Source organism: Mustela erminea, chromosome X (assembly GCF_009829155.1).
Source record: "Mustela erminea isolate mMusErm1 chromosome X, mMusErm1.Pri, whole genome shotgun sequence".
NCBI classification, from domain to species: Eukaryota; Metazoa; Chordata; class Mammalia; order Carnivora; family Mustelidae; genus Mustela; species Mustela erminea.
This window is the reverse complement of record NC_045635.1, coordinates 118,848,476-118,875,378: the sequence shown is the minus strand read 5'-3', so window position 1 is coordinate 118,875,378 and position 26,903 is coordinate 118,848,476. Positions and strand designations below refer to the sequence as shown.

Genomic DNA, 26,903 nt, shown 5'->3' with positions numbered 1-26,903 from the left:
GGAGGTTGGACTTCAAATCATATGCTCCAAATTGCTCTGCTCAACACCGAGTTGTATCTCCCTGCCCCCAGCTACAACCCTAATCCCAGCCACCATCATTTCACCCCTGTACTATTGCAACAGGCTGTCACCTCTCTGGTCCTACACAATCAGCTTCCAGTGAACTTGCTAAACTACATCACTTTCCTGTATCAGACCATCCAGGGGCTCTGCACTGTACATAAGACAAAATTCAAGTTCTCACCCTGCAAGACCCTGTTCCCTGTACAGCCTTATCTCTTCCAGACTCTCTGGTTTCAGTCATCACCTCCACTCTGCCCGTCTCTGTACTCCAGTCATACCACCTCTTTGCTATTCCTCAGGACATTGTTTTTGTTCTTATCTCACGGCATTGCTACTTGCTGTCCTTTGCACCAAAAATGCTCCTTTAAAGTCTTCACCCAGTTCACTCTATCTCATCATTCGGATCTCAAATCAATCATCAGCTCCTCAGAGACTTTATGCCCTTGGCTGAAGCAGCTGTCCTCTGCCTCACACCAGCACCTTAACTACTTCTTCACCCCCACGTAAATGTAATTACTTGACAGCAAGAACTATTAGACCAATGTTCTTCATTGTAATCCCAAGACTGGAACAATGTCTGATTCATACTAGGCACTCAAGACATATGTTTCCTGAAATACTGGTATCCTTCTTAAAGTGCCAAACCCACATGCCTAATCTCTCTATCTCCATCTATAGCATTAATTTTTTGTGGAGTATGTGAGCTTGTTGTTACCTTGCAGAAGTAAGATGTATACCCCCCAATCAAAATATGGTTTGAATTTCAAAACTAATGATGGCATACATAGACCAAGAGAGTACAAAAAGGATTATTATTCACATGAGTTATGCATCAAAAATAGAGTCAAACAAAAAAATAGTAACTACATGAAGTGATGAATAATTAGATGGTTGTGATTATTTCATAATATATACATATCAAAACATTAAAGTTTACACCTTAAATATATACAATATTCATTTGTCCATTTTACTTCAATAAACCTGAAAAAATGGAGTCATACTCTATTCCACATTATCCATGATGCTTGATGATAACAAAAATATTTCATCATATATTTAGCTTAATTTAGACTTGTTTATGTAAGCTATTATGGGATCTACAGCCATAATGCTCCATTATGGACCACTAAATGCTCCATCGAATATTTTGTTCAAGATCTCAGCATTGTGTATTCTGAGAATTGAAATGAACTGTCACTATCAATGTGTGGAACTCCCAAGATGATAAGCAGTGCCATGGTGAGACCTTATATTGTGTCTTTAATATGTGTAGAGAAATAACTAACCTTGATTTATATTTTAGGTATTTGTGAGGTAAGAGATTCCAAGAGTTCTTTACCCCACATGAGGCAACCTTGGGTAAGGAATTGTTTGTACTGGCCAGACCAGATGGTCAAACCGTTGACAGTGGCCCAAAGATCTGTAGAAATGTGCAGAGGAAAATTGTTGGCAAAGACATCCAGTGCTAAGATGACTGCCTAAAGTTTTTCCAATTGAGCTAATCCTTGGGTCCTGTCCTTTATCAGAAACATCCTGATTAAGGGATGAAAAGAAGCAGCTCTAAAGCAAGCTCCATTAAGTGTAGCAGTGGTAATACCATTGGCTAAGTGAATGAACTCCCTTCGGTATTCACTCTGTTGATCCTTGCTTCCCCAGTTATTCAAAGGTTCTAAGATAAGATGACCTCTTCTAGCACTATGGCATCTGGAAAAAGGTTTGAGCGCTGTGGAAGTTACCCTTTCCTGTAGGTGGGTTATGCAGAAAGCCTAGTTCTGGCTCTATCCTGTAGCGAGGAGGCCTTACTAGCCATGCTGAGCTTGCACAGTGCTACTTTCATGAGCTATGTCATAATGAGCAGCTGGATATAGAGAGTCACAGACTCAGGACCTGAGAAAGCCTGTATTTCTAGGAAAGTACAGTATGTGCCATACTAATGTCATATAGCATTGGGCAAAGGTGGGAAGTTCCTTATATCAGAAGTGCATGGGCAACTAATGGACATCATGGATGTTCTAGGGATTCTAAGAGATATGACAGAAGGTCTTTAAAGCCTCTTCAGTAAAAGGAGTCTCTGGGGCGGCCTAATAGGCGTGCCTGTTCTGAATCAATTTAGACAGATTCTAGAGCCTTTTATTATAGGGCATCTCATTCAAGGTGGGCCTATTTGCAAGTAACAGAACACATGGACTTAAATAAAATTTGTATTATGTGTAATGTTGCCTCCAGGATAAAAAAATTGTCTAAAAGATTTTAGGCTTGTTTTAACAATGTGGGTACTAAGAAGGCTAAAAGCTGTTTTTTCACACTGTCTGGGCTAGAGCAGCCCTTTGCTTACCACTTAATTTTTAAGAACTTGGGTGGTAGGGCCTTGCACCATGTGTGGGAGTAATGGGTCTTACTCTTTTGTGAGTTCCTTTGTGAATGTTTTTATGTCATATGAATCTCCTCAAAGGATGTCACCAGTGGGATGTAATACCTGTACATCTGGAAAAAGCTCGAAGTGGTTAAGATACTGCCTGCAGAGATTATATGAGATGGCAGGAATGGGAGTACCCAGGCAAAGGAGTATTGTGACCCTTTAAAGGTGAAGGTTAACTACAGATGAGAGAATGCTGATATAGGCACTGAAGAGAACATGTTAGCCAAATACATTGCTGTGACTCTAAAGTATTTATTAGTTACTTATTGGATGGAATCAGTAATTTCAATAATATTATAGATGGAGTTTTAATGGGTGGGACCATGATATTAAGAGCATGAAAATTCACACTGAGGCACATTCATATTTTCCTGGTTTAAGAACAAAGTCAAATTTGACTGTTAAATGCAGAAGCAGTGGGAATAATCACACCTTCTCTAAATAGGTCTTATATAATGGGTTTCAATCTTTGAAGTTCCTGTTTTCATTTAGATTGGGCCTCTTAAAAAAAATCTGGGGTAGAAGGTGTTATTTTAACTAGGGAGGAAAGTCCGTAGAGTCATATTTTTTCAAATTGACAAGTGCCAGAGACTTAATTTTATTACTCATTGGGTAAGACTGTCCCTGTGTGCTAGAGAATGTTTCAGGGCAATGACTGCTTTGGCAATGGAGAATCTGGACAAGGCAATAGTTCTTTCGGATGGTTAAGGTTACACATGTTTCTATTTTGTGTTCAGTTAAATCCCTAGCTGTTTTTAACCGCTTGCCCAGATGTGGGCCAGAAGGCAAGAGAGGAATGAGGCTTAAAAGTTGTCAATAGTCAAACATTAAAAATGGGATCAGGGAGGGGCAGCTGGGTAGCCCAGCTTGTAAAGCTTCCTGCTCTTGGTTTTAGCTCAGGTCATGATCTCAGCGGCATGGGATCAAGCCTCACATCAGGCTCAGCAACCAGCGTGGAGTCCACTTAAGTTTCTCTCTCCTCCTCCCTCTGCCCCTCCTCAGCCCTGCTCATACTCTATTAGTTAAAATATGGGATCAGATTCATCATTACACACTGCCACCCCCTCATACATCACCCCTCTCTCTATCTGGGCCCCCCAAACACAGAAACACCCAAGTTCTTTTTTTTTACTCTCCAGTGGGATAAGGTGTTAGGAAATTTATTTTCAGTCCCCCATCCTCATCTAGTCCTTATTCCCAATGTCCAGCTAACTATGGACTGGTTGGTCTGGGCCCCAAACTTGCAGGATTCCACCTCCCTTCCTTTTCACTTACCCCTTTCTTTCCCCTTGTCAACAGAGAACAAAGACACACACACATCTCCTTTTTGCAATCTGTTGGTGTTTTATTCATCAAAACCCATGCAATTCATTTGGTCTCCACACAGGTGACCATGTAAGTTTTGACCTCTAACGGAGCATCCATCTCTGCAGCGCTGTTTCTGGAGAGGTAACAGCTACTTCGAGGTCTTTGACCCCTGGTAGGCATAGAGCACTGCCTGGGTCGGGAGTCGGGCTTTCTTCTTCCTCCTTTGGCTGATTTTCATTCTTCTTTTTACTCTGCCTGTGGTAACAGACCAGTATTGTTGACTTCCTCTTCTTACGCTTTTCCGCACTCAGCTGAAGGGCTAATTTAACCTTTGAGAGTATCTTCTGCACCTGGTAGGAAAACAAAGTGAGCCCAGAAAAGACACTGGTTTTGAGGAAGAGGATGGAAATAGATGGGAGGGGGGACTTTAAAAGAATGGGTACAGACTGAGGAGGAGTTTTGTGCCAGATAAAGGCAGGACAGGTGTCTTGGGTGGGGGAATTGATGGAAAAGAGGAGAGGCATGAGTAGGGCAATCTGACCTTCTCACGTTCTTTGTCCTGGGGTTGACAAGGGGTCTTCATATTCTCGGTGATAGCAGTAACCCGCTGTTTTATTTTTGGGGCTTCCCTTTCTACTTCTGCCTCTGTATCCGAGTTAGACCCCGGCACTTCTTCACTAGCCTCTGCCATGCTGTACCAGCAGTGGCCCACTCCAGGGTTCCTGGCGGCTATATATAGCACGCCAGGACAATGGGGAGCCACACCCATTGGCTTTGATTGGTCAGTAGGAAATCGCTCCAGCCAATGGTAGCCCTGGAGTAGCTTGCCATCACAAAGCACCTCACGTGAAAAGCCACGGGAGGAGGGGCAACAAGTAGGGAGTTCAGATGCTCTGCTTAGAGAAAGGGGGAGATTTCTCAACGCCCCCTAAAGAGCCCTAAAAAACTGACCTGTTACTCATTCTCATCTCCTCTGGTTCAGTTCCTGTGGTACACATGGCAGGGAGAAGATGATTATTCCAAGCCATTTCCCATGGCCACTCACATTCAGTGTTTCATTGTCATCTCCCAGTGCTTATCACTACATAGTATTTTGTGTTTTCTTAATAAACTTTTAATTTTACAACAGTTTTAGATATACAGAAAAATTGTGAAAATAATACCGATATATCCCATGTGCGATTTCCCTTAATTATTGTTTTATGTAAAAACATTCTTTTTAGAATTTTTACATTTGTTAAACTTAGTGAACCAGCAGTGAAACTGTTATTTTACTGAAGTCTGTACCTTATTCAGATTTCCTTAGTTTTTATCTAATGTCTTTTTTATGTCATCTAGGATATCACATTAAATTTAGTTAACATAGCATGCCTTTTTAAGCTCTTCTTAGCTGTAACAGTTTTAAACTACTTCTTTTTGAGGATTTTGACAGCGTAGGGGTATTTTTTGTTTTTACATTAGTCCTCAGACATTATTAATCTTATAGCTGAACATTTCCCCAACATTCCCTATTTCCCCAACATTTCCCTATTTCCTTCACTCTTCAGCCCCTGGTGATCTTTTTCACTCTTTGTTTCTATGAGTTTGACCGTTTTTTTTTTTTTTTTTTTTTTGATTCCATATATAAGTGATACCATACCTATTTGTCCTCTGGTTTATTTCACTTAGCGTAATACCTCCTCTGGGTCCATTCTTATTGTCACAAAGGGCAGGACTTCCTCCTTTCTCATGGCTGAATAATATATATAATATACCACATATACATTGCCTCATATTTTGATCTTACCTAAAACTCTTCTGAGCTAATGTGCCCATATTTAGCTTTCAATAGATACATGAATTATCACACTTCCCTCCAACATGTGGCTCTACCAGACAACTTTTCCAGGTGATAGGCACACGTGTCTGTGTGTGTGTGTGTGTGTGTGTGTGTGTGTGTGTGGTTACTGGACATACTTTAGTGAGGTTCTTCTCTGCCCTGCTCATATATATACATTTCTTCTAGAGAATCCCAAATCAAATCATTACCATCAGGGTTATGGACCTCCCATGGCAATGGCTGAATTAATGCTTTGTCTTTGTCACAAGAGCGCCATGGATATTTCTCCCTAGAACCCTAAGGATCAGTCAGTCTCTCTCTCTCTCTCTCTCTCTCTCTCCCTCTCATGTGTGTGTGTGTGTGTGTGAGAGAGAGAGAGAGATAAACAAACAGCAGAAACATTGTGTAAGGTCCTGGTGAGTTGTCTGCTTTTAGAAGTGTGGCTTCAGCATCTCAGATAGTAACAGTTCTTCCCCCACGTAAGTGACTACCCAATAAGCCTATATAGTAAACATACTATCAGTATTTCCTTTTAGTTCCATACAGAAAGGGGGCCAATACCTATTTGAGATACAACTAATGTTTACACGGTAAGAGTCATTCCCTTGAGTTTAGTGTCAGTCACATAGTACTTTGGAATTGAGACACATGATTTAACCTGAGACCCTCAAATAGGTCTAGGTTGAGACACATAATCCATGACTGCTTTAAGGAGGGCTCCAATCCAATCTTGTCACTGTATTCCAATTTGTGTTGGTCAAATCTTAAAAATTCACAAATGTAGCACAAAGGATCACAGTTCAAAGTACAAGCCAGCCAGTGGGCAGTAGCTCAAAGGGCTTGCTCACCAGCATGGAAGCCAAAGCAAGAGAAGAAAGAACCCTGGTGGTGGTGGAAAGTGCTGTGATGTCCTGCTTATAGGGCCAATTACCATGATCACTCCACAGAGACAGAATGATCCTTCACCCCAAATGTGGTTGGATATCAAGAGTAATGACACACTCACCAAGAGAGTATGAGAAAGCTTGTTACTCACATAATGAAGTTTTCTGGAGAGAGCAGGGCAGGCTCTCAAACAGGTTCAAGAATGGCTTGATCTGCCTTCGGCTCAGGTCATGATCCCAGGGTCCTGGGATCGAGCCCCACGTCGGGCTCTCTGCTCCGCGGGGAGCCTGCTTCCTCCCCTCTCTCTCTCTGCCTGCCTCTCTGCCTACTTGTGATTTCTCTCTCTCTGTCAAATAAATAAAATATTAAAAAAAAAAGAATGGCTTGAGAGAGCAAAACAAACAAACAGCTGGCTTGGTTTTTATGGTGGCAAGGGAATGAAGCTAGAGTGAGTGTTCCCACATAGAAGTCAGGGCTTGCATGGTCTGAACTTCCTACTGACCCCAAAGGAGAGAGTACCTGGGCTTTATTGTCAGATATAGATCCACAGGGAAAGAGAAAGTGGAGCGGCTCTTTTATAAAATAGTGCTGTGTAAATGAAAGATGTTCTAGCACAATTTAGAATTCTCATAAACATTATAAGAAGCTTCTCATATTGTTTTTAGTTTGAGCTACTTTTCACTAGATTAGTATTTCCCAAATTATGGTTCTTTAAATATTATTTAAGGTGGCTTAGAATTATCCTGGTTCATCAACAGAGAAACTGTGTAAGAGAAAAGACTGCTAGCATCAGCAAGCCTGACAGTCTATAGGAGAGAAGACCTAATTGCACTATCTGCTGAAATATGTAGCGGCTCTTATATTTTTCCCATCCTAGCTGATTACTGTGGCACCAAAGACTGTAATAATTATAGAAACTAACATTTATTGACCATTAAGTCTATGTAGGAATTATGCTAAATATTCATGTCCATATTTAAAACTCATCACAACTCTATTGAGGTAAGTGGCAAAATAGCACTTATTGCCAGCTCTGCTGGGACTCCTGAGGCCATCTCAATTCTAACTGCAGAAGCAGAAAAGCACATGGAGGAGGGTACATGGGAATATTTACGGGCCAGGTTCAAAAGGTTCATGCATTACTCCTACTTACTTTTCATTGCCAAAAACTCACACAGCCACACCTAACTACAAAAAGAAGTGGAGAACTTGCATGTTGGAGATCAGCTAGTAATCTCCATCTCCACAATCCTGTTCATCACAATCTCCAGGATTTAGGATAGGGCCTAGCCCATGGTAAGTGGTCATAAATATTTCTGTCAAATGAATGTGTTTGAGCTCTTTTGGTCAGTTATGGAGATTAAAAACTTACAGAACTTGGTTAAACAATGGTTTCTTAGGTAGGACACCAAAAGCACAAGCAAGCAAGAAGAGTAAATTGGACTATATAGAAATGTTTTCTCTTGCAGAAAATACTATCAAGAAAGTGAAAAGGCACACTAGAGAAAAACAGAAAAATATTTGCAAATCATATATTTGATAAAGGTCAGGTGTCCAGAGTACAAAAAGAACTCTTACGAAAAAATACAAAATACCCAGTTAAAAATTAAAGGACTTGAATAGACATTTTGCCAGTGAAGATACACAAATAGCCAACAAACACATGTAAATATGCTCAGTGTCATTAGTCATTAGGAAAATGCAAATCAAAACCATGATGAGATGCCACTTCACACCCCCTAGGAAGGCTATAATTTTAAATAAAATTAAGAGGGAAGTCCAAGATGGCAGTGTAAGAAGATCTTGAACTTACCTCCTTCCATGGACATACCAAATTTATAGCTACGTACGGATCATTTTCCTCTAATAAGACCTGAAAATTGGATAAAGTGCACTCCACAACAAAGGATAAAAGGACCATATTGAGACAGGTAGGAGAGGCAGAAACACACACACACACACACACACACACACACACACACACACCAAAAAACCCACCTGCCTCTGCATGGTGACATGCAATAGAGAGAGATCTCACCAGATAGGTGCTTCTCCTGAATGAATGAAATGTTGATACCCTACATAGGTCACCTTAGTCCCTGGGATCTGCACCAGAAAGATGAGTCCCCAGAACATCTGTTTCAAAAACCAATGTGCTGTCATCCAGGGACCCAAAGTGCTATGGGAAATAGTATCCCCTCTTGGAGGGCTCACATGCAGTTTCACTTACTCCAAAACCCAGCAAACAAACAAACAAAAAACAGCAGTTTGAAAAGTGCCTAGACTATATATAAGAGAGATTCATTTTCTGATCTGGGGGTATCTGCTGGAGAGACAGTTAAGATGCTCCCTGGAGGCGGAGCTACTGACGGATCCCGTTTCTGCACCCTTGCACCCTCCACCCAGTCTGCTAGCACAGGCAGGTAAGCTCAAACACAGCACCCTCCCCCCATGTTGCTGGGACTGGGAGGGGCAAGCAGTCCCAGCACATGCCAAGGTTGGAGAGTGTGGGTGATTACATTGTTCCCCTGCTCCCTGGCTGGGGCAGGGTAGCACAATCAGTCATGGAGTTCTCCCACTCCCTAGCTGAAGTCTGTGAGTGTAGGTTGTTGTGACACTCCCCCACTCCCTAGCTGGGACCAGCAAGAATGAGCGGTTATGGCGTTCTGCTGCTCTCAGACTAAAGCTGGCACATGTCCATAGAGAAGTCACTCTCCGAACGCATTGCTGAAGCCTGTGGGCAGGTAGAGTCAAGACACTGTCCCACTGCCTTTATGAATCCGGTGAGCATTCCCTACCTCTAACGTTAGCTGCCATGCTAAAGCCAGTTGGAGCACACAATCCACACAGAGGCCACCCCTTAATTGTCTGGTTCTGTAGCCAATAGAACTGGTATTGCAGAGCTGCATGAGACTGTAGCAATTGGAAAGATAGTTCTTGACAGGCCACCACACCCAGGGCACTGCAATGGAGCCAACTAAAAGATAATATCCCAGTCTCCTCTGAAAAAAGGTCCATTTATTTAGCCTGGAGCTAAATTCTCCAGTCAAAAGACAAAAAGTAACTAAATGGATTTTAAAAACAAGATGCAAGGGGGTAGGATTATGGACATTGGGGAGGGTATGTGCTTTGGTGAGTGCTGTGAAGTGTGTAAACCTGGTGATTCACAGATCTGTACCCCTGGGGATACAAATATATGTTTATAAAAAATAAAAAATTAAAAAAAATTAAAAAATTAAAAAAAAAATAAAAACAAGACGCATCTATATACTACCTACCAAAATACTCATTTCAGGAGTAAGGAAACATGCAGACTGAAAGTGAAGGAATGGAAAAAATGTTCAATTCACATTGGAATGAAAAGAAAGATGGTGTAGCTATCCATATAACCTACAAAAGAGACTTTAAAATACAGACCATGATAAAAAGACAAAGGGGGGTACTACATAATGATAAAGGGTCAATCCAACAAGAAAACATAACATTTATAAATATATATGTTCCCAGCCAAATATATAAAGTAAATATTAACAGACTTAAAGGAGAAATTGATAACAATACAACAATAGTAGGTGATTTTACATCCGTTTTATATCAGTGCATACATCATCCAGACAGAAAATCAATAAGAAAAAACAGCCTTAAACAACACATTAGACCAGATGATTTAATAGATATATACAAAACATTCCATCCAAAAGCAATAGAATACACATTCTTTTCAAGGGCACATGGAACATTCTCCAGGAAAGATCACATGTTAGGCCAAAAAAAAAAAAAAAAGTCTTAATAAATTCAAGAAGATTGAAATCATATCAAGCATCTTTTCCTACCACAATGGTAAAATACTACAAATAAATTACAAGAAGAACACTGAAACACTACAAATATGTAGAGACTAAAAACCATCTTATTGAACAACAATTTGTCATAGAAGAAATCAAAGGAAAAATAAAAGCGATCTACAGATTCCACACAATCCCTATCAAAATTCTAATGGCATTTTTTTTAATAGAACTAGGACAAATAATTCTAAAATTTGTATGGAACACTAAAGATACCCCCAAAAGTCAAAACAATCTTGAGAAAGAACAAAGCCAGAAGTGTGCTCCCTGATTTCAAATATACTACAAATCTATAGTAAACAAAACCATACAGTATTGACAAAAACAGACATATGATCAATGGAATAGAATAAAGAGCCTAGAAATAAACCCATGCATGTATGGTCAATTAATTTACGATAAGGAGGCAGGAGTATGCAACAGAGAAAGACAGTCTCTTCAATAAATGGTATTGGGAAAACTGGACAGCTACATGCAAAATAATAAAACTAGACCACAGTCTTACAGCATGTATAAAAATTAACTTAAAAAATGGATTAAAGACTTGAATGAAAGACCCAAAACCATAAAACTCCTAGAAGAAAACATAGAGGGTAAGCTCTTTGACATTAATCTTAGCCACATTTTCTTGGATCTGACTCCAAAGACAAGGGAAATGAAAGCAAAAATAAACAAAAGGGACTACTACCACTGCTACTGCACAGCCAAGGAAACCATCAACAAAACAAAAAGGCAACTTACTAAACTGGAGAAGATATTTGAAAAATCATAATCCAACAAGAGGTTAATATCCAAAATATATAATTAACTCTAACAATTCAATAACATAAGAACAAATAATCCAATTAAAAAATGGCAGATCTTTTCCAAAGAAAACATACAGATGGCCAACAGGCATATGAAAAGATGTTTCACATCACAATCATAAGGGAAACACAAAGCAAAATCAGAATGAGATATCATTGCCTGTTAATATGGTTTATGCCTGTTAAAATGGATATTATGAAAAAGACAAGAAACAGTAAGTGTTGGTAAGGATGTAGAGAAAAAAGAATCTTTGTGTTCTGTTGGTACAAATGTAAATTGGTGCAGCCACCATGGAAAAGAGTATAGTTTCCTCAAAAAAATTAAAAATATAACTACTATATGATCCAATAATTCCACTGCTATGTATCTATCTGAAGAAAACAAAAAAACTGAATTTAAAAAAACACTAAAAAGGATATATGCATCCTTATGTTCACTGCAGCATTACCTGCAATAGCCAAGATATGGAACAACCTAAGTGTCCACTGAGAGATGAATGGATAAGAAAGATGTGGTATACATAAACCATGGAATACTGCTCAGTGATAAAAAAGAAAGGCTTACTATTTGCAACAACATGGATCAACATTGAGGGTATCATGCTACGTGAAATAAGTCAGAGAAAGAATGACAAACACTGAATATTTTCACGTATATATGGAATCTAAAATCAAAACAAACGAAAACCCTAGAGTCATAGATACAGAGAACAGATTAGTTTGTTACCAGAGGGGAGGTGGGATGAGAGGGGAGGGAAAAATGGGTTAAGAAGTACAAGCTTTCAGTTATAAGTAAGTCAGAGGGATATAATGTATAGCAAGGGGAATATAAATAATAATATTATATTAACTTTGTAAGGTGACAATAACTAGACTTATTGTATTGGCCATTTTGCAGCATATACAAATGTTGAATCACTGTATTATATATCTGAAAGTAATATAATACTGTATATCAATTATACCTCAATAAAAAATAAATAGATAAATAGAAACTAACAAGTATTGGCAAGGAGGTGAAGAAATTAAAACCCTCATACACTTATGGTGGGAACATAAAATGATGCAGCCTCTGGAAAACAGTTTGACAGTTCCTCAACGAGTTAAACATAGACTTGCCATATCAGCCAGGGTTTCCACTCCTGGATATATAACCAAAAGAACTGAAAGCATGGGGTGGAGGGAACAGGAAGCATTACGAAGGCAAAGGACAGATCATGTTTCAAGAAGGAAAAAACAGTCAACTTTATTAAATATTTTTCACAGTAAAGATGGAGACAGAAGATTATTGAACTTAGTAATATGGAGGTAATTGGTAACTTTTTAAAAAGGAGATTAAAGAAGTGGAAAATATTTAATTTAAACCCTGCTAGTATATATCAAGGAGATAATGTAAGATGAGGAAATAGGTGGTGAATAGGCAATTTCTTTTGCAAGGTGTGATGCCAAGAAGAGGAGAAAGTGCCACTATAGCTAGAGGGGGATTTGGTATCAAGTGAATACACTTTTAAAAGTGTAGATTCTAGAGGATATCTGTATGTTGATGTGAATAATTCAATAAAATTGATAATGTAAAAGATCAAGGGGATAATTATAGAAGAAAAAGTATTGAGAAAGCAAGTGGAGTATTCAAAGCACAAGTAGATGGGACACACAGTAAAAATAGAAGGGTTGTCCTTACATGAGAACAGGGGATGTTTATATACTGTAAAGAAAAGAAGGAAATGATTGCGGTATGGTTACCAATGCAGGTAAGATGGTGGATTTGGTGGGAAAGATTTAAGGGAATTCTCTCTTGATTCTTCATTTTCCTCAGTGAAGGATGAGGCAAGGTCATAAAATGACAGGAATTATTGTGGGAGGTTTAGGAACTGAGGAGAGGATAAGGTGCTGATATTCATTTGGAAAAAAATGGAAATGGGCACACAATACGGAAGGATTGCTGATTTGAGATCTCTGATCAAGAATTTAAGTTGATATGAGTCAGCTCAGTCTTGTAAATTTCTACAGCAGCATACGGCACTTGTATACAGGAACAGAGTAGGTAGATAGCTAGATTTCAGAAGGGTTGTGGTTTTGCCAGGAGTGTATTAGAGTGGTATGGTAGATATGGATATGAAGGTTTATGAAAGTAAGTGATAATAGTGATGGAATGTGAACTCTATTTTGGTAAAGAATAAGGAAATGAGGAATGAGAAGGGTGAAAATTAGTAAAGTTCATAAACTGGAATTCAAAGTTAAAGAATTGCTAGAGTTGTGTGTATGTGTGTATGCATGTGCGCATGTGCGTGTGTGTGTGTGTGTGTGTACATACATGCACATGAAGGAGGTATTTTGGGCAGGAAGAACAACCAGTTGTAGTTCAAGAGATATATGTTTTAAAATCGAGATTTCAGAATTGGTACAATTTTTGAGAATGGCAATATCTATAGCATGAGCATTAAAATGAGTGGCTTAGGTATGATGGAAGAAAAATGTCATTGGACATGAGGACATCAAAGATTTGCAAGGCCAAAAATGTTGGATGAATATTCACATAGATGACAGATGTTGAAGCTGACAGAATTTAAGTAGAGAGGAAAAAGGGGCTTCGGAATTTAAGTGTCTATTGAATGAAGGGAAAGGCATAAGGAAAGGCAGCACGTGATACTGTCTAATAATGTAAACTACAAATGAGCTCTGGATTTCTTTTTTTTTTTCTTTTTTTAAGACTTTATTTATGTATTTGACAGACAGAGATCACAAGAAGGCAGAGAGGCAGGCAGAGAGAGAGAGGAAGGGAAGCAGGCTCCCTGCTGAGCAGAAAGCCCGATACAGGGCTCGATCCCAGGACCCTGAGACCATGACCTGAGCCAAAGGCAGAGGCTTTAACCCACTGAGCTACCCAGGCACCCCGAGCTCTGAATTTCAAAGGAGAATGGAGCAGACATGGTTTAGAAGTGATAATGAGGAGCAAAGCAACCAGGTACTCCACCTCTACTCCCTGGGGTATATGAGGAAAACTAATGTTTACCTAAGAGCACTGTAGGGGAAATGATTTCCTCAACGCACAATCACATCCCAGTTATAAAACACAGATGAACATTAAGAGAAAAATTTGAAGCTACTGGAGAGTTTCTTAACAATCTACTATCAGTAACAGAGGGCAGAAAAGAAGGGCTTATTTTTTTTTAATCTTTTTAAAAGATTTTATTTATTTATTTAAGAGAGAGACAGTGAGAGAGAGCATGAGAGAGCAGAAGGTCAGAGGGAGAAGAAGACTTCCTGTTGCACTGGGCGCCCAATGCGGAACTCGATCCAGTACTCCAGGATCACGACCTAAGACTAAGGCGATTGCTTAACCAACTGAGCCACCCAGGCACCCAAAAGAAGGGCTTATGAAGATGGAGAGAGAGTAGTGTAGTGTTGTTTATAGAACAGTATGTGGATAAAAATGATGGATAATATGCAGTGTTGTGACTTAAGTATAAGTGATGAGACAAGATAAACCTTGTGATTGCATGGCAGTCTGGGAGGTCAGTAAAGCCCTCCTGACTGGGGATTGCTTGAGATTAACCTAGAACCTAGAAGAATCCAGAAACACCAAAAGGAACATGTTTCCTCTAAATACCATGTATCATGGTATTTAGGCTGATGCATGATGATGCAGCCTTTCAAGGATAGACTAGTGAGGACATCTAAAATGGTAGATTTGAAAGGAGAGGAAAGTGTGTGTTCAGGAATGTGGGTGTGTATGAAAAATAGCATCATATTCTAATGTCAGAAGGTTGGTATTATAGGCATATGGAGCTGTGCAATATTTTTGGACAACCCAGGATGCCTGTACACATGTGGCCCACATGTAGGTACCAACATTGGGCACCTGCAAAGCTAAAACGGGGGAAGCAGAGAGAGGCCAAGGGGAAGTAGTATTATCCCAATACAGTAATACATTTACTGAGGCCTCCTAAATGGCAGGTGGAAAATAATGGAAGAAAAGAAAGTGAACTTTTCCCCCCTAACATCTCTCTTTAGGAAGAAGTATTTGGAATTGTATTTCCTACATAAATTCACCTGCTAAAACTCCAGGGAGCTCATCAGTGGGCAGATGTTCCCACCTAAGTATGGTTACCAGCAAACATTTAATCAAAATCATGGCTGCATATGGCTCAAATTAAAAGGTTTCTCTTTGTCATTGTCTTTTAAAAGAACAATTCCCCATGCTTATAGTTCCAGGCTCAGAACATCAATTCAACCTGCCTCAGGAGCTTTGTGGCTATCCCTTTCTTCTGGGAGTCAGCGCTGCTCCCAAGTAATCAATTTGAGAAGAATTGCAAAAGTGTTTTTCTTTTCGGTGTTTATGTAGGAATGTCTAGGAGTGAAGTATAGACAGGGTTCAATTTCTTTCATCAAATGCATACAGTGTATATGAGCATCAAGGCAAGAGGACAGAGAGCTTTAACTGAACTTCCAATAAAAATAGGGGTTCAAACGCTGGAATCATTTTATATTAGCCTTGTGAGTTAGGCTAGGTACCTAACCACTCTGAACCTGTTTTCTGATTTCTAAAAAAGTAGAGAATAATATCTCATAAGGCTATTATAAAGAGCAAATGAAATAATTCACATAGTGAATATAACACAATGACCCACAGAATGGGAGGAAAAATTTGCAAATCATATGTTGGATAAGAAATTTTATCCAGAATACATAAAGAACTCTTGCAAGTCAATGACAAAAAGATAAATAACCCAATTAAAAATGGGCAAAGGATCTGAATAGACATTTCTCCAAGGAAGATACACAAATGTCAAACAAGCACATTAAAGATGCTTGACATCAATAGTCAAGCAAATGAAAACCACCAAGAGCACTACTTCATACTCACCAGAATGGCTAGAATAAAAAAAGTCAGATAATCATAAGTGTTGGTGAGGATGTAGAGAAATCAGAACCCTCATCCACTATTAGTGAAAATATAAAATCGTGCAGATGCTTTGGAAAAGTTTGGTAATTTCTCAAAAAGTGAAACAGAGATACTGTATGATCCCCCAATTCCACCTATAGGTTTATTCCCAAGATAATGAAAATATATGTCCACACAAAAAATTATACATGAATGTTCAGAACAGCAATATTCATAATCCTCAAAGGTGGAAACAACCTGAATGCCCATCAACCGATGAATGGATAAACAAAATTTGGCATATCCATATAATGAAATACTATCCAGCCATCAAAAGGAATGAAGTACTAATCCATATTACAACATAGATGAGCCTTGAAAACATTATGCTAAGTGAAATAAGTCAGTCACAAAAGACCACATAAGTGTATCCCTCTATTCATATGAAATTGAAGAGGGAAATCTATACAAACAAAGCAGATTAATAGTTGCTTATGGTTGAGGGTAAAAGCTGTTGGGGAATGATAGCTAAAGAATATAGGGCTTCTTTTTGAGACATTGAAAATGTTCTGCAATAGATCATGGGGCCAGTTGTACAACTCTGCGACTATATGAAAAAAAAAAAAAAAAACACCGACTTGTACACTTCAAATGAGTGAATTGTATGGCACGTGAATTACTTCTCAGTGAAGTTGATTAAAAAGCCTATGTGGTAGGCAGGAAAAAAGAGTATAGCATATCACCTGGAACATGTAAATGTTCATTAAGTAATAGCTATTATTATTCTATCATCATTTATTATATTCCTCTGATAAATTTCGTTTGTCAGGTTCAAAATCAACCCAGGCCAAATGATTAATTACTGGGAAGGAATTAAGTATGACTAATAAACCTTAATGATTGATGGACTTATCTTTGAAGTCAAACAATCATGGATCTTTTATTACTAACATATGACCCTGAGCATACTAGCTTCTAAGTTTCCTCATCTCTAAGCTGCAGGTAATAACAGCACCTGCCTCATATAAATATTGTTAAGAATAAATGAAATAAAGTATGTGCTAAGACCAGCACAGTGACTGGAACATAATAATTCTCAGCAAAAATTAGGTCTCCCTATCTCAAGCAAACTCCCCAGATGTTCTAATTCCCCCAAAAGATACTTCAAATATTTATATGCTACCAATTTTTATTTTAAATGTCAAACTTTACCTGGAAATTGCTTCCAATAATGGTTCACTGCTTAATATTGTCAGCTGCCAAAATGTCAATTATTCCAAAAGGCTATATTCTTATTCTCACTGTCCTCTATTGGTAGCTTGTTGATGGATGCAAGTCACTAATTTTCATTGAGTTTATAGGTATTTTTCATTTTAATCAACCACTGGTGCATCTTTGCCATTCTTTTAGCTACCAGAAAGAAAATCATTTATTGAAAAGTCAATGGAATAAATGTGATTCAATGAATATAGCTGTCAATGTTAGAAATGAAAACTACTCCCGGCTAATTCAAGATTGTGCTATTGTGAAGTCTTCCACTCCCAAGGGTTTTTTTTTTTCCAGATATACTCAAAATCAGTGACCTTAAATAACTAAAGAAAAAATAAAACAAGATGTTAACATGTCAAGATGTGCTTGGAAATCAATACACAGTTGTTCTTAATATAAAGAAAGGAAGACAAAACCTCCACAAAATCCCCGATACAACAAATCATGTTCTTTGCTCTAGGGATTAAAGAGAAGAGCAATTTTGTCACAACTATATATCATCTACCCAGATGTGTGACTTTTTTCAAATCTATGAAACCTGTAAATTCCATTCTATAAACCTGAAACACAAACACTGAATTTAAAGATAACCATAGGTACTTTTGTAATCAAGCTTAAATTACACTATAGTGGAATAAAATACATTTTTATGTCTTACAACTTTATTCAGAAATTCAGCATAGGAATTGGCTATAAAAGTCTCAGACTTCATTTATAGCTTCCAAAGTTACGCTTTTGTTCTGGAATTTTAACTATTTTAAACTAACTTAACAGAAACATTAACAAAAGCAAAATACACATTATAGGCTATTTCAGGGAAAGGTATGCCCTTCAGCAAATCTCTACACAGGGAATGGCACATGTCAAGTTCACTGCCTTTTTGCCAAGGTGTGAGTATACAACAGGCAAGTATGAGAATTTAAATCCTCAGAAGAAATATGATGCTACTTTTGAGAACAACTTGACCTGAAGATCACAGAGACTGTTCCTAGGAGGAAAACTTCTAAGTTTCACTCTGGTCTGCACAAATCAATAGCATTATTTCTGCCCACTCTTCCTGTTCCCAGTTTAATTCATAGGGGCACACTCATGGCCTTAGATTCACCCTACTTTCTCCTCAGTGTTGTCTGCTCTAAAATGCAGATTCTGTATGTTCTCTTGCTGGGCTATGCCAAGGTCAATGCCACATAGATAGCTTCTCTCTCAGAGTCCTCAGGGTTATCTCATCCTGCCCCACTATGAGGCCATTTCCTTGAACATTTTCTTCATCTTAATAGGTAATGTCATCAGAGCTAACATTTATTGAGCTTTTACCATGCACCAGATCCTGTTTTAAGCACTTCACATGCATTACCTTAACTGATCCCCCAACAATCCTAAAAAGTAGGTTATATTATAAGCTCTACTTTACCATTTTACTGAATGTATGGAAATGTTTCTCTTTCTTTAGTGTCAAATGTAATGAGGAAAAAATATATATAAAGTAATGTGTCAATAGTAATTCCAATTGATACCAGTAAAATTAGAACATCTTTCTTAAATTAATTGATCATATGTATTTTTTTTAGGAGTTACCTAATCAAATCTTTGTACATTTTCCTACTGGGACATTATATAGTCCTTATTGTTTCCTAAAAAAACTTTACATATTAATCAATTCTTGCATGACACATGTATCCCTTTTTTTCTGGTTATTTACCTTTTATTTTATACACACACACACACACACACACATTTATTTATTTATTTTAAAGATTTTGTTTATTTGACAGAGATCACAAGTAGGCAGAGAGGCAGGCGGGGGGCAGGGGTGGGGGAAGCAGGTACCCGGCTGAGCAGAAAGCCCGATATGAAGCTCGATCCCAGGACCCTAAGATCATGACCTGAGCTGAAGGCAGAGGCTCAACCCACTGAGCCACCCAGGTGCCCCTTATATATGCTTTTATACAGAGAAGTTTTGATTATTTTTATGCAGGAAGAGCCTTGTATTTTTGAAGCACACTCAATCCACAATGAGAATAATAATAGTAAAGCTAAAATATCAATAATATTGATAATAACAGTATCAATAGATTTCTGCATTCCTATTTTACTTTCACAGCCCTTGTGGACAATGGTAATGGTAGAAAGAACAATTTAATTAGCAGGCCCTAGAATTACACTGATTACAGGTTACTTTACATAGGAAACTAAAAGAAGGAATTTCTGCCTTTTTCCAATTCAAGTTCCCTTGCAGCGTTTAATGACCAAAGATAGAACAGGCGAGACAACATATATTTCTAACCATATAATTTCCACTAGCTTAAACCAAGTAAATGGATAAAAAGGTAAGTCAACAGTGGCCAAAATCCCTCTCTGGATCAAGCTCATTCTTGTATATAGAACACCAATTGTGTTCCTGATAGCCTCACTGTTTAGTCAATAGTATAAATCCTACCAAAATTCCTCCCACTATCTTTCCCCAAAATGGAATTAACTTGACCAAGTGCTACTCTGCTTCTTACTATTCTGTATTTCCAGGAATAGCAGATTTTTCTGTAAAGGAAAGCACAGTAAATAGTTCAGTTGCTTCTAAACTTCCGCTCCTCCTCCTTTTCCAGCTCCTCCTTTTACTCTTGCTCTTCTGTTTCAAATCACATTTGTCTTGATGTAATGCCACGAGATTTTAGAAAGTGGAACATGATTAAGAATAGAAACATTATGTTTGTAGTGGCCCATTTCTGTTTGCCCCCAGAATCATGTGTTACCTGCTTTTGTTGGCACCCCAGATTGGATGTGATCTGCTGACTCACAGGCAGTGCTGTCTGGTGCTGACATAGACCTGCTTGAGAGAGTTGATTGTATGTGTCTCTTCATAATTTTGTGTTTGATGACAGTAGGTTGGTAGGCTGAAAATAGCCATAGTGAGAGTATTTGCTCCATGGAATTAGGCAAATGCTATAAATCAAGTGTATCAGTTTGCCTGGGCTGCTGTAATAAGTATTGAAAACTAGGTGGTTTAATGAATAGAAACTGATTTTCTCAAAGTTCTGTACTCCCATGTAGACTGCAGCATTATTTACAATAGCCAAGATACAGAAACAATCCAAGTGTCCACTGAAAGATGAATAAAGAAAATTATATATATGATCTGAAAATATAAATATATAATTAAAATATATATAATGGAATACTATTCAACCTTAAAGAAGGGAATCTTTCCGGAGCGCCTGGGTGGCTCAGTGGGTTAAGCTCTGCCTTCAGCTCAGGTCATGATCTCAGGGTCCTGGGATTGAGCCCTGCATCGGGCTCTCTGCTCAGTGGGGAGCCTGCTTCCTCCTCTCTCTCTGCCTGCCTCTCTGCCTACATGTAATGTCTGTCTGTCAAATAAATAAATGAAATCTTTAAAAAAAAAAAAGAAGAAGGGAATCTTTCCTTTTGCAACATGGATGAACCTGAAGTAAATAAGCCAGACTGAGAAAGATGAATACTTCACAATCTCAATTACATGTGGAATCTATGAGTCAAACTCATAGTAACAAAGTGTAGAAGGGTGGTTACCAGGGGCTAGGGGATGGTGGTTTGGGAGAAATGTTGGTCAAAGGGTATAAACTTTCAGTTAGAGTAAGTTTTAGAGCTTTAACATATAGCATGGTGACTATAGTATTGTATGCTTAAAATTTGCTACAAGAATAGATTTCGAGTGTTCTCATCATACACCAAAAAATGGTAACTATTTGAGGTGATGCATATGTTAATTAGCTTGATTGTAGTGATCATTTCACAATGTGTATATATACCAAAACATCATATTGTTCACCTCACATGTATAAAATTTTCATTTGTCAATCATGCCTCAATAAAGCGGGGGAAAAAGTACAGCTTTTCAATATAAAGGAAGTATATTTAAAAAATAGAAAATGTAGAACTAATCGATAAAATTCCCCCACAAGGTTAGAAAGGATTACTAAGAATACACTGCATATGTCTCATCAAAAGGCCTCAGAAGGGATGCCTGGGTGGCTCAGTTGGTTAAGCGGCTGCCTTCGGCTCAGGTCATGATCCCAGCATCCTGAGATCGAGTCCCACATCAGGCTCATTGCTCGGCAGGGAGCCTGCTTCGCCCTCTGCCTCTGCCTGCCACTCTGTCTGCCTGTGCTCACTCTCTCTCTCTCTCTCTCTCTCTGACTAATAAATAAATAAAATCTTAAAAAAAAAAGCCTCAGAAAAGATGACTAAAGTGTCTGTGAGAGTTAAGCAGTTGATGACCCTTCACACATATCTGATTTCAGTTTAGAAAGTACACAGATTTAATCAATACTTTTCAGTTATCATTAAAATTAAATTTATTAATTGTGAATAGCAATAATGACATACAGGAGTAGATCCACCTGAATCCAAAGCAGACCAAGCCATCTATCCTACAAACCTAAATGAATTCACAAAAAATAAATCAGTGAAACTGGTAAATTAGTGCCTATCAATGGAATTTTTTAAAATGTTAGCCAATTATTTTGATATCCCATTGATCACAAGGTAAGTTTCTAACATATGCTGAGTAGACTAAAACCAGCCACAGCTGGGAAGGCATGAGCATGGGCAGACCTCATTCACAGCTAAGTTGTTTTTTACAGAAATAGTGACGGAACAGAGTCATATAAGCTGATTAGGGCAACAGTGAGCCTAAAGTAACTTTGCCTGGATAAAATGAAGGCTTCACTCTGCCCTTCAGAGCCATAGGGCATTTGATTTCTGAAAATAGCCCTGAAGGTATAAGTTAGACACTGTGTGAAAGTTCTGGAGTCATATCCAGATAACTAGAAGCATTTTATCCTTTCCTCTTTATGTTGTTTAGAAATATAAGACGACTCACATTTCCACTGTAATGCCATTCATTTGGTCCACCAATCCATTAGCATATTTTAAGAATATTCTTTTGCTTGTGTAAAAAGCTAAGATAACAACTTCCATAGCTAGATAGATGGGACTGGTTTGTTATATAATCTAGTTGGTCAAATATGGTTTGGTTATGGTCATTAGCAAAACAAGCATGAGCATACTCAACGTGGTTTCTTTTCTTTCTTTTCCTTTTTTTCCTTTTTTTAAAATTCCGGAATGGCACTTAGTGAATGCGCCAAAATGCTTTACCAACTCTGCTCATTTCGGTCATTAGGAATGATCACCAAAAAAACTTCTAGGCTCTCTTTTTCTGAGGACTGTAAGCCTCACAAAGAAGTCAATAGAAATTGTGTTGCTTTCTGTCTTATCGTACTTCCTTAATAGTTTTTGGCAGTTATTGATAATTGGCAAACAATTATATGTCATAACAATATAAACTTCAAATAAATGGATCAATTATTTAAGCAAGCATTCAGTAATCATTGAATGAATGCTTGCTTTGCTGTCATCATCATGGGAAAGTTTTCTGTCATATTTAGAGCCATCCTTAAGCTCTAGGTTTCTTTCATAAATTAAAAAAAAATGTTCAGGGTGCCCAGGTAGCTCAGTTGTTAAGCGTCTGCTTTTGGCTCAGGTCATGATCTCAGGGTCCTGGGAAGGAGCCCTACATCGGGCTCCCTGCTGGGCAGGAAGCCTGCTTCTCCCCTTCCCACTCCCTCTGCTTGTGTTCCCTCTCTTACTGTGTCTCTCTCTGTCGAATAAATAAATAAAATCTTTTTAAAAATGTTCACACTTATTAAGGTATAACTGATATATGAAAAGTAAACACACACATCTAATGTGTAAAATTTGATAAGTTTAGACAATACATACATCTGTGATAGCATCACCACAATCAAGGTAATGTTCCCTTGTTTATACAGAGGAGATGAAAAACAAGAGCAAAGAGGTAGGCATTTACCTTATCATAGAGGTATTAAGTCTAACAAAATAAATTACAATGTAAACTCGGAAATTGTCTCTATCATAATATATTTGGGAAAAGAAAATACACTGTAAGTTGGTCAAAGAAGTTAAATTGTAAGGCATTGCATGGAGCACGGGGTGTGGTGCAAAATAATGAATACTGTTATGCTGGAAATAAAAAAAATAAAAAAATAAAAAAAAAGATAAGGTCAAATGCAATTTCTCTTTTTAATAGGATGTATTTTTAAATTTTTAATTATTATTTCAATAAGGCATTTTCTTTCAAAATACTTGGGATATAATTTTCATTTGCATCTAAATAGGATGTATTAATAGGGTATTGTTTTGTTCAAAATTTTTTGTTCACTCAGGGCTTGCTGATAAGTGATTCCAACTTCCATCTCCAAAGAGATTAATCACATTTAATGTGTTCACTGGCACAGAGACATGCCTAAAGCAAGTAGGTGGAAAGTGATTTTGCCAATGTCATTGGAATGTGTTTTTGCCAAGCTCTGAATGATATTACTTAATAGCAAGTCTAAGACAGATGATATATGTGTTTCATCTGAAGAAATTTCTTTCTCTCAACTTAAAATAATTAAATATGTAGTCAAGTCTGTTTCCATATGTATACAGTTAAGTAGATTTCTTGAATTCCTGTAGCCATTATGAACCCAGGTACACTCTGCAATGTATTTTTTTCAATGTTGGGAAAACAGACATATGACTTCAGAGTATGCTATCCGAACCCCCTATTAGTGATTATGGTAGATAGAACAAGGGTTGCCCAAAGATTTTCATGTCCTAATTCCCACGAACTGTTGGGTATTTTAACCTACATCATAAAAGGGACTTTACAGGTATAATTTAGTTAAGAATTTTGAGATGGGGATATTATCGTGAATTATCCAGGTGGGACTGATACAATTGCAAGGGTCCTTAATGCGGACAAAGAAGGCAGAAGGGCAAGAACCAGAGAGATGGCATCATAACAAAGACTCCACTAGGCTTTGCTAGCTCTGTGAAAGAGGGCCACAAGTCAAGGAATGTGAGAAGTGTCCAGAAGCTAGAAAAAGCAAGAAAACAGCTTCTTCCTGAGAAACCTTCCAGAAAGGAATATAGGCCTGCTGACATTTTGATTTTAGCCAGTTGAAACCCAGTTTGTACTTCTGAACTCCAAAAGTGTAAGATAATAGATTTGTGGAGAATGTAGATGGTACAGAATAAAGATGGTATTGTATGTGTTTTCTGTAACAAGTCCTAGGCAACATTATTGTCAACCAACTAGTGATGCTATTTTGAGGAATCAGAAGAGACAATAAAGCTGTGAGAAGATGTTAACACTTCTCATCAGGTAAGAAAAACACCTAAACCGTTATTTCTGACTAGATTTAGGGAAACAATGGTTTGAAGTGCTGTAGAGTGAGCCTTTAATTCATCAGTGCCAAAATAATACATTTGATGGAGAATTTTCCAGCAAGAGAAAGAGAAACTGTGAAAAGGAGCTTCCCTAGAGGCCATAGTATATTGTAGTAAACTTAACAGTTCAGATTAGCTGAATTCAGCTCAAACTGCATAAACAATTGCACAAAAATCACGCATGATATAACTCAAAATCAATATATTCCTTTTTCACTACAAAGAAATGGTAGATATGATAACAGGAATTTATATGCCCAATCTGAGCTAAGAATGAAATCAACATTTTTTTTAAAGATTTCATTTATTTATTTACACAGAGAGAGAGAGAGATCACAAGTAGGCAGAGAGGCGGGTAGAGAGAGAGAGAGAGAGAGAGGAGGAAGTAGGCTCCCCACTGAGCAGAGAGCTCGATGCGGGGCTCCATCCCAGGACCCTAGGATCGTGACCTGAGCCGAAGGCAGAAGTTTTAACCCACTGAGCCACCCAGGTGCTCCAAAATCAACATTTCTTTATATGTATCTAGAAAGTCTTCATGGAGGAGGGAAGAAGCGTAATGCAGCAGGCTGTAAGGAGGGCATCAGAACCATTACAGGTATGACCAGACAAAGTCACAGAAGGAGGAATGGGATGAAGACCATCAAAAAGGTGAAAGGCAAAGAAACCTAAAGTTTTAAGATCTGAATCCATTCAGATTTTCTGGATCTATGAGAAGATGCTATTACCATTTAGGCCTCAGATAGCAATGAGGTCATATACTGACAATCCTAAGAGAGATATTAACCTGGAAATGCATGCACACTGAATCCCATCATGTAAATGAGATGCTGTCTCCCAATCCCCCAAAATATATTCATTCTTAACTTATTCTTATTCCTAAATTAACAATAGATATCCCATATTGTAGTTGAAGAAATAAACCTTAACTATCTCTCTAAAGAATTTCTCTAAGAATTCCTCCAAGCTATCCTCTAAAGAAGATTATAATGAATTTGGGGATCTCATTGGTAGTAAACCCATTCAAAATGTCAAAGAGATAATATAATACACTTGATTTATGTTCAAAGTAGGAAAGTGTCTGACTAGACAAAGGGTTGTCAAATGGAAAGAGCATCAGGCTACAATGTGGGAGACCTGGGTTTTAGTTCTGACCCTGCCACCCCCTGACTATAGAACCTTCAATAAATCACTTCCCGTCTTTGGGTCTCAGTTTATGTATCTTGAAATTAAGAGGGATTTAAAGAAGTTGAAGAAAGGTATATTTGGAAAAAACATGCTTCCACTAGTTCATCTTTTAGTCATGACAGATACTCATAATGGATCACGGCACACTTTTTCCTGAACCTGGATGAAGCCTCACAGTTCCAACTCAGCAATCCAGGCAGTTGCTACCAGACCATCGGAGTTAACATGCAAGGTGAAACATATTCCCCTCCTTGTAAATGATCTCCAAAATGCCTTCTATTTCCAAGAATTTATGTTTCTGTATTTTTTAAATTTCAGATTGCTGTTCTAGCTATTTAAAAAAAAGCTTTATAAGAATTGATATTCTTCTGCAATTTTGTTGACTCACTTCTAAGAGTTTCTTTATAAGTTCTTATGAAACTCAGGCACAGATAAAGATTTTGTGTTAAAATGAACATGGTTTATAGGGTTATTATGTTAACAAAGAAGAAGCTACAGTGAACCATGTGTTAGGTAATTGTATGATGTTGTTGTATCTGGCCTTCATCTACTGAAAGTAGATAGAAATTGAACAATAAGCATAATGACAACCTGTGAAAGAAACAAATTGCCTATGGAAGGCTAAAATTCAGTTAAACTATAATGTTATCTAGAAGCAGGAGGAAAAGATGTCCAAGAAATGAGGAAACAATCCTATGTGTTGGAAAGGGCACAGGCTCTAAAATCAGGCAGACACAGATTAAAAAAAAAATCTAAACTAAAACAGTTCTGACACTTGAGTTCTGTGCAAACTTAGGCAAGTCATTGAACTTCTTTAAGTCTGTCTTCATATGTAAAATGTATGTAATAACTACCTCAGGGATGTGCTATGAAATTTAAATGAGATGAGTTTATTAAGGCCAGTGAGAACATCCAGCATATCACTTGTTATGTAGTAAGTGCTCAATAAATGTCAATTTCCTTCCTTCTTTCCTTCCTTCTAAAGAGGAAACATGATTTGCAGAAACATTCCTTATGCCAAAGCCTATTTATAAAGTCTATTGCATTCTTACTTCCTGAGGTGAGTTTTTAAAATTTTGAAATAATTTTTAGAAACTAATTTTTGTTGTAAAGAAATCACTGTCAGATTAACTGCTGCCTATAGAGTAGTTCT

General features: G+C 37.9%; 1 protein-coding gene across 1 annotated transcript; it reads right to left on the bottom strand.

Moving 5' to 3' along the window:
* Nucleotides 1-3,816: 3,816 nt before the first annotated feature.
* Nucleotides 3,817-4,519, bottom strand: LOC116583546. The gene is made up of 2 exons (XM_032331618.1): nucleotides 4,335-4,519; nucleotides 3,817-4,143 (listed from the first exon to the last, which is right to left on the bottom strand). The coding sequence occupies exons 1-2, from the start codon at nucleotides 4,482-4,484 to the stop codon at nucleotides 3,895-3,897; spliced, it is 399 nt and encodes a 132-aa protein (XP_032187509.1). The 5' UTR covers nucleotides 4,485-4,519; the 3' UTR covers nucleotides 3,817-3,894.
* Between the last annotated feature and the right edge of the window lie 22,384 nt (nucleotides 4,520-26,903).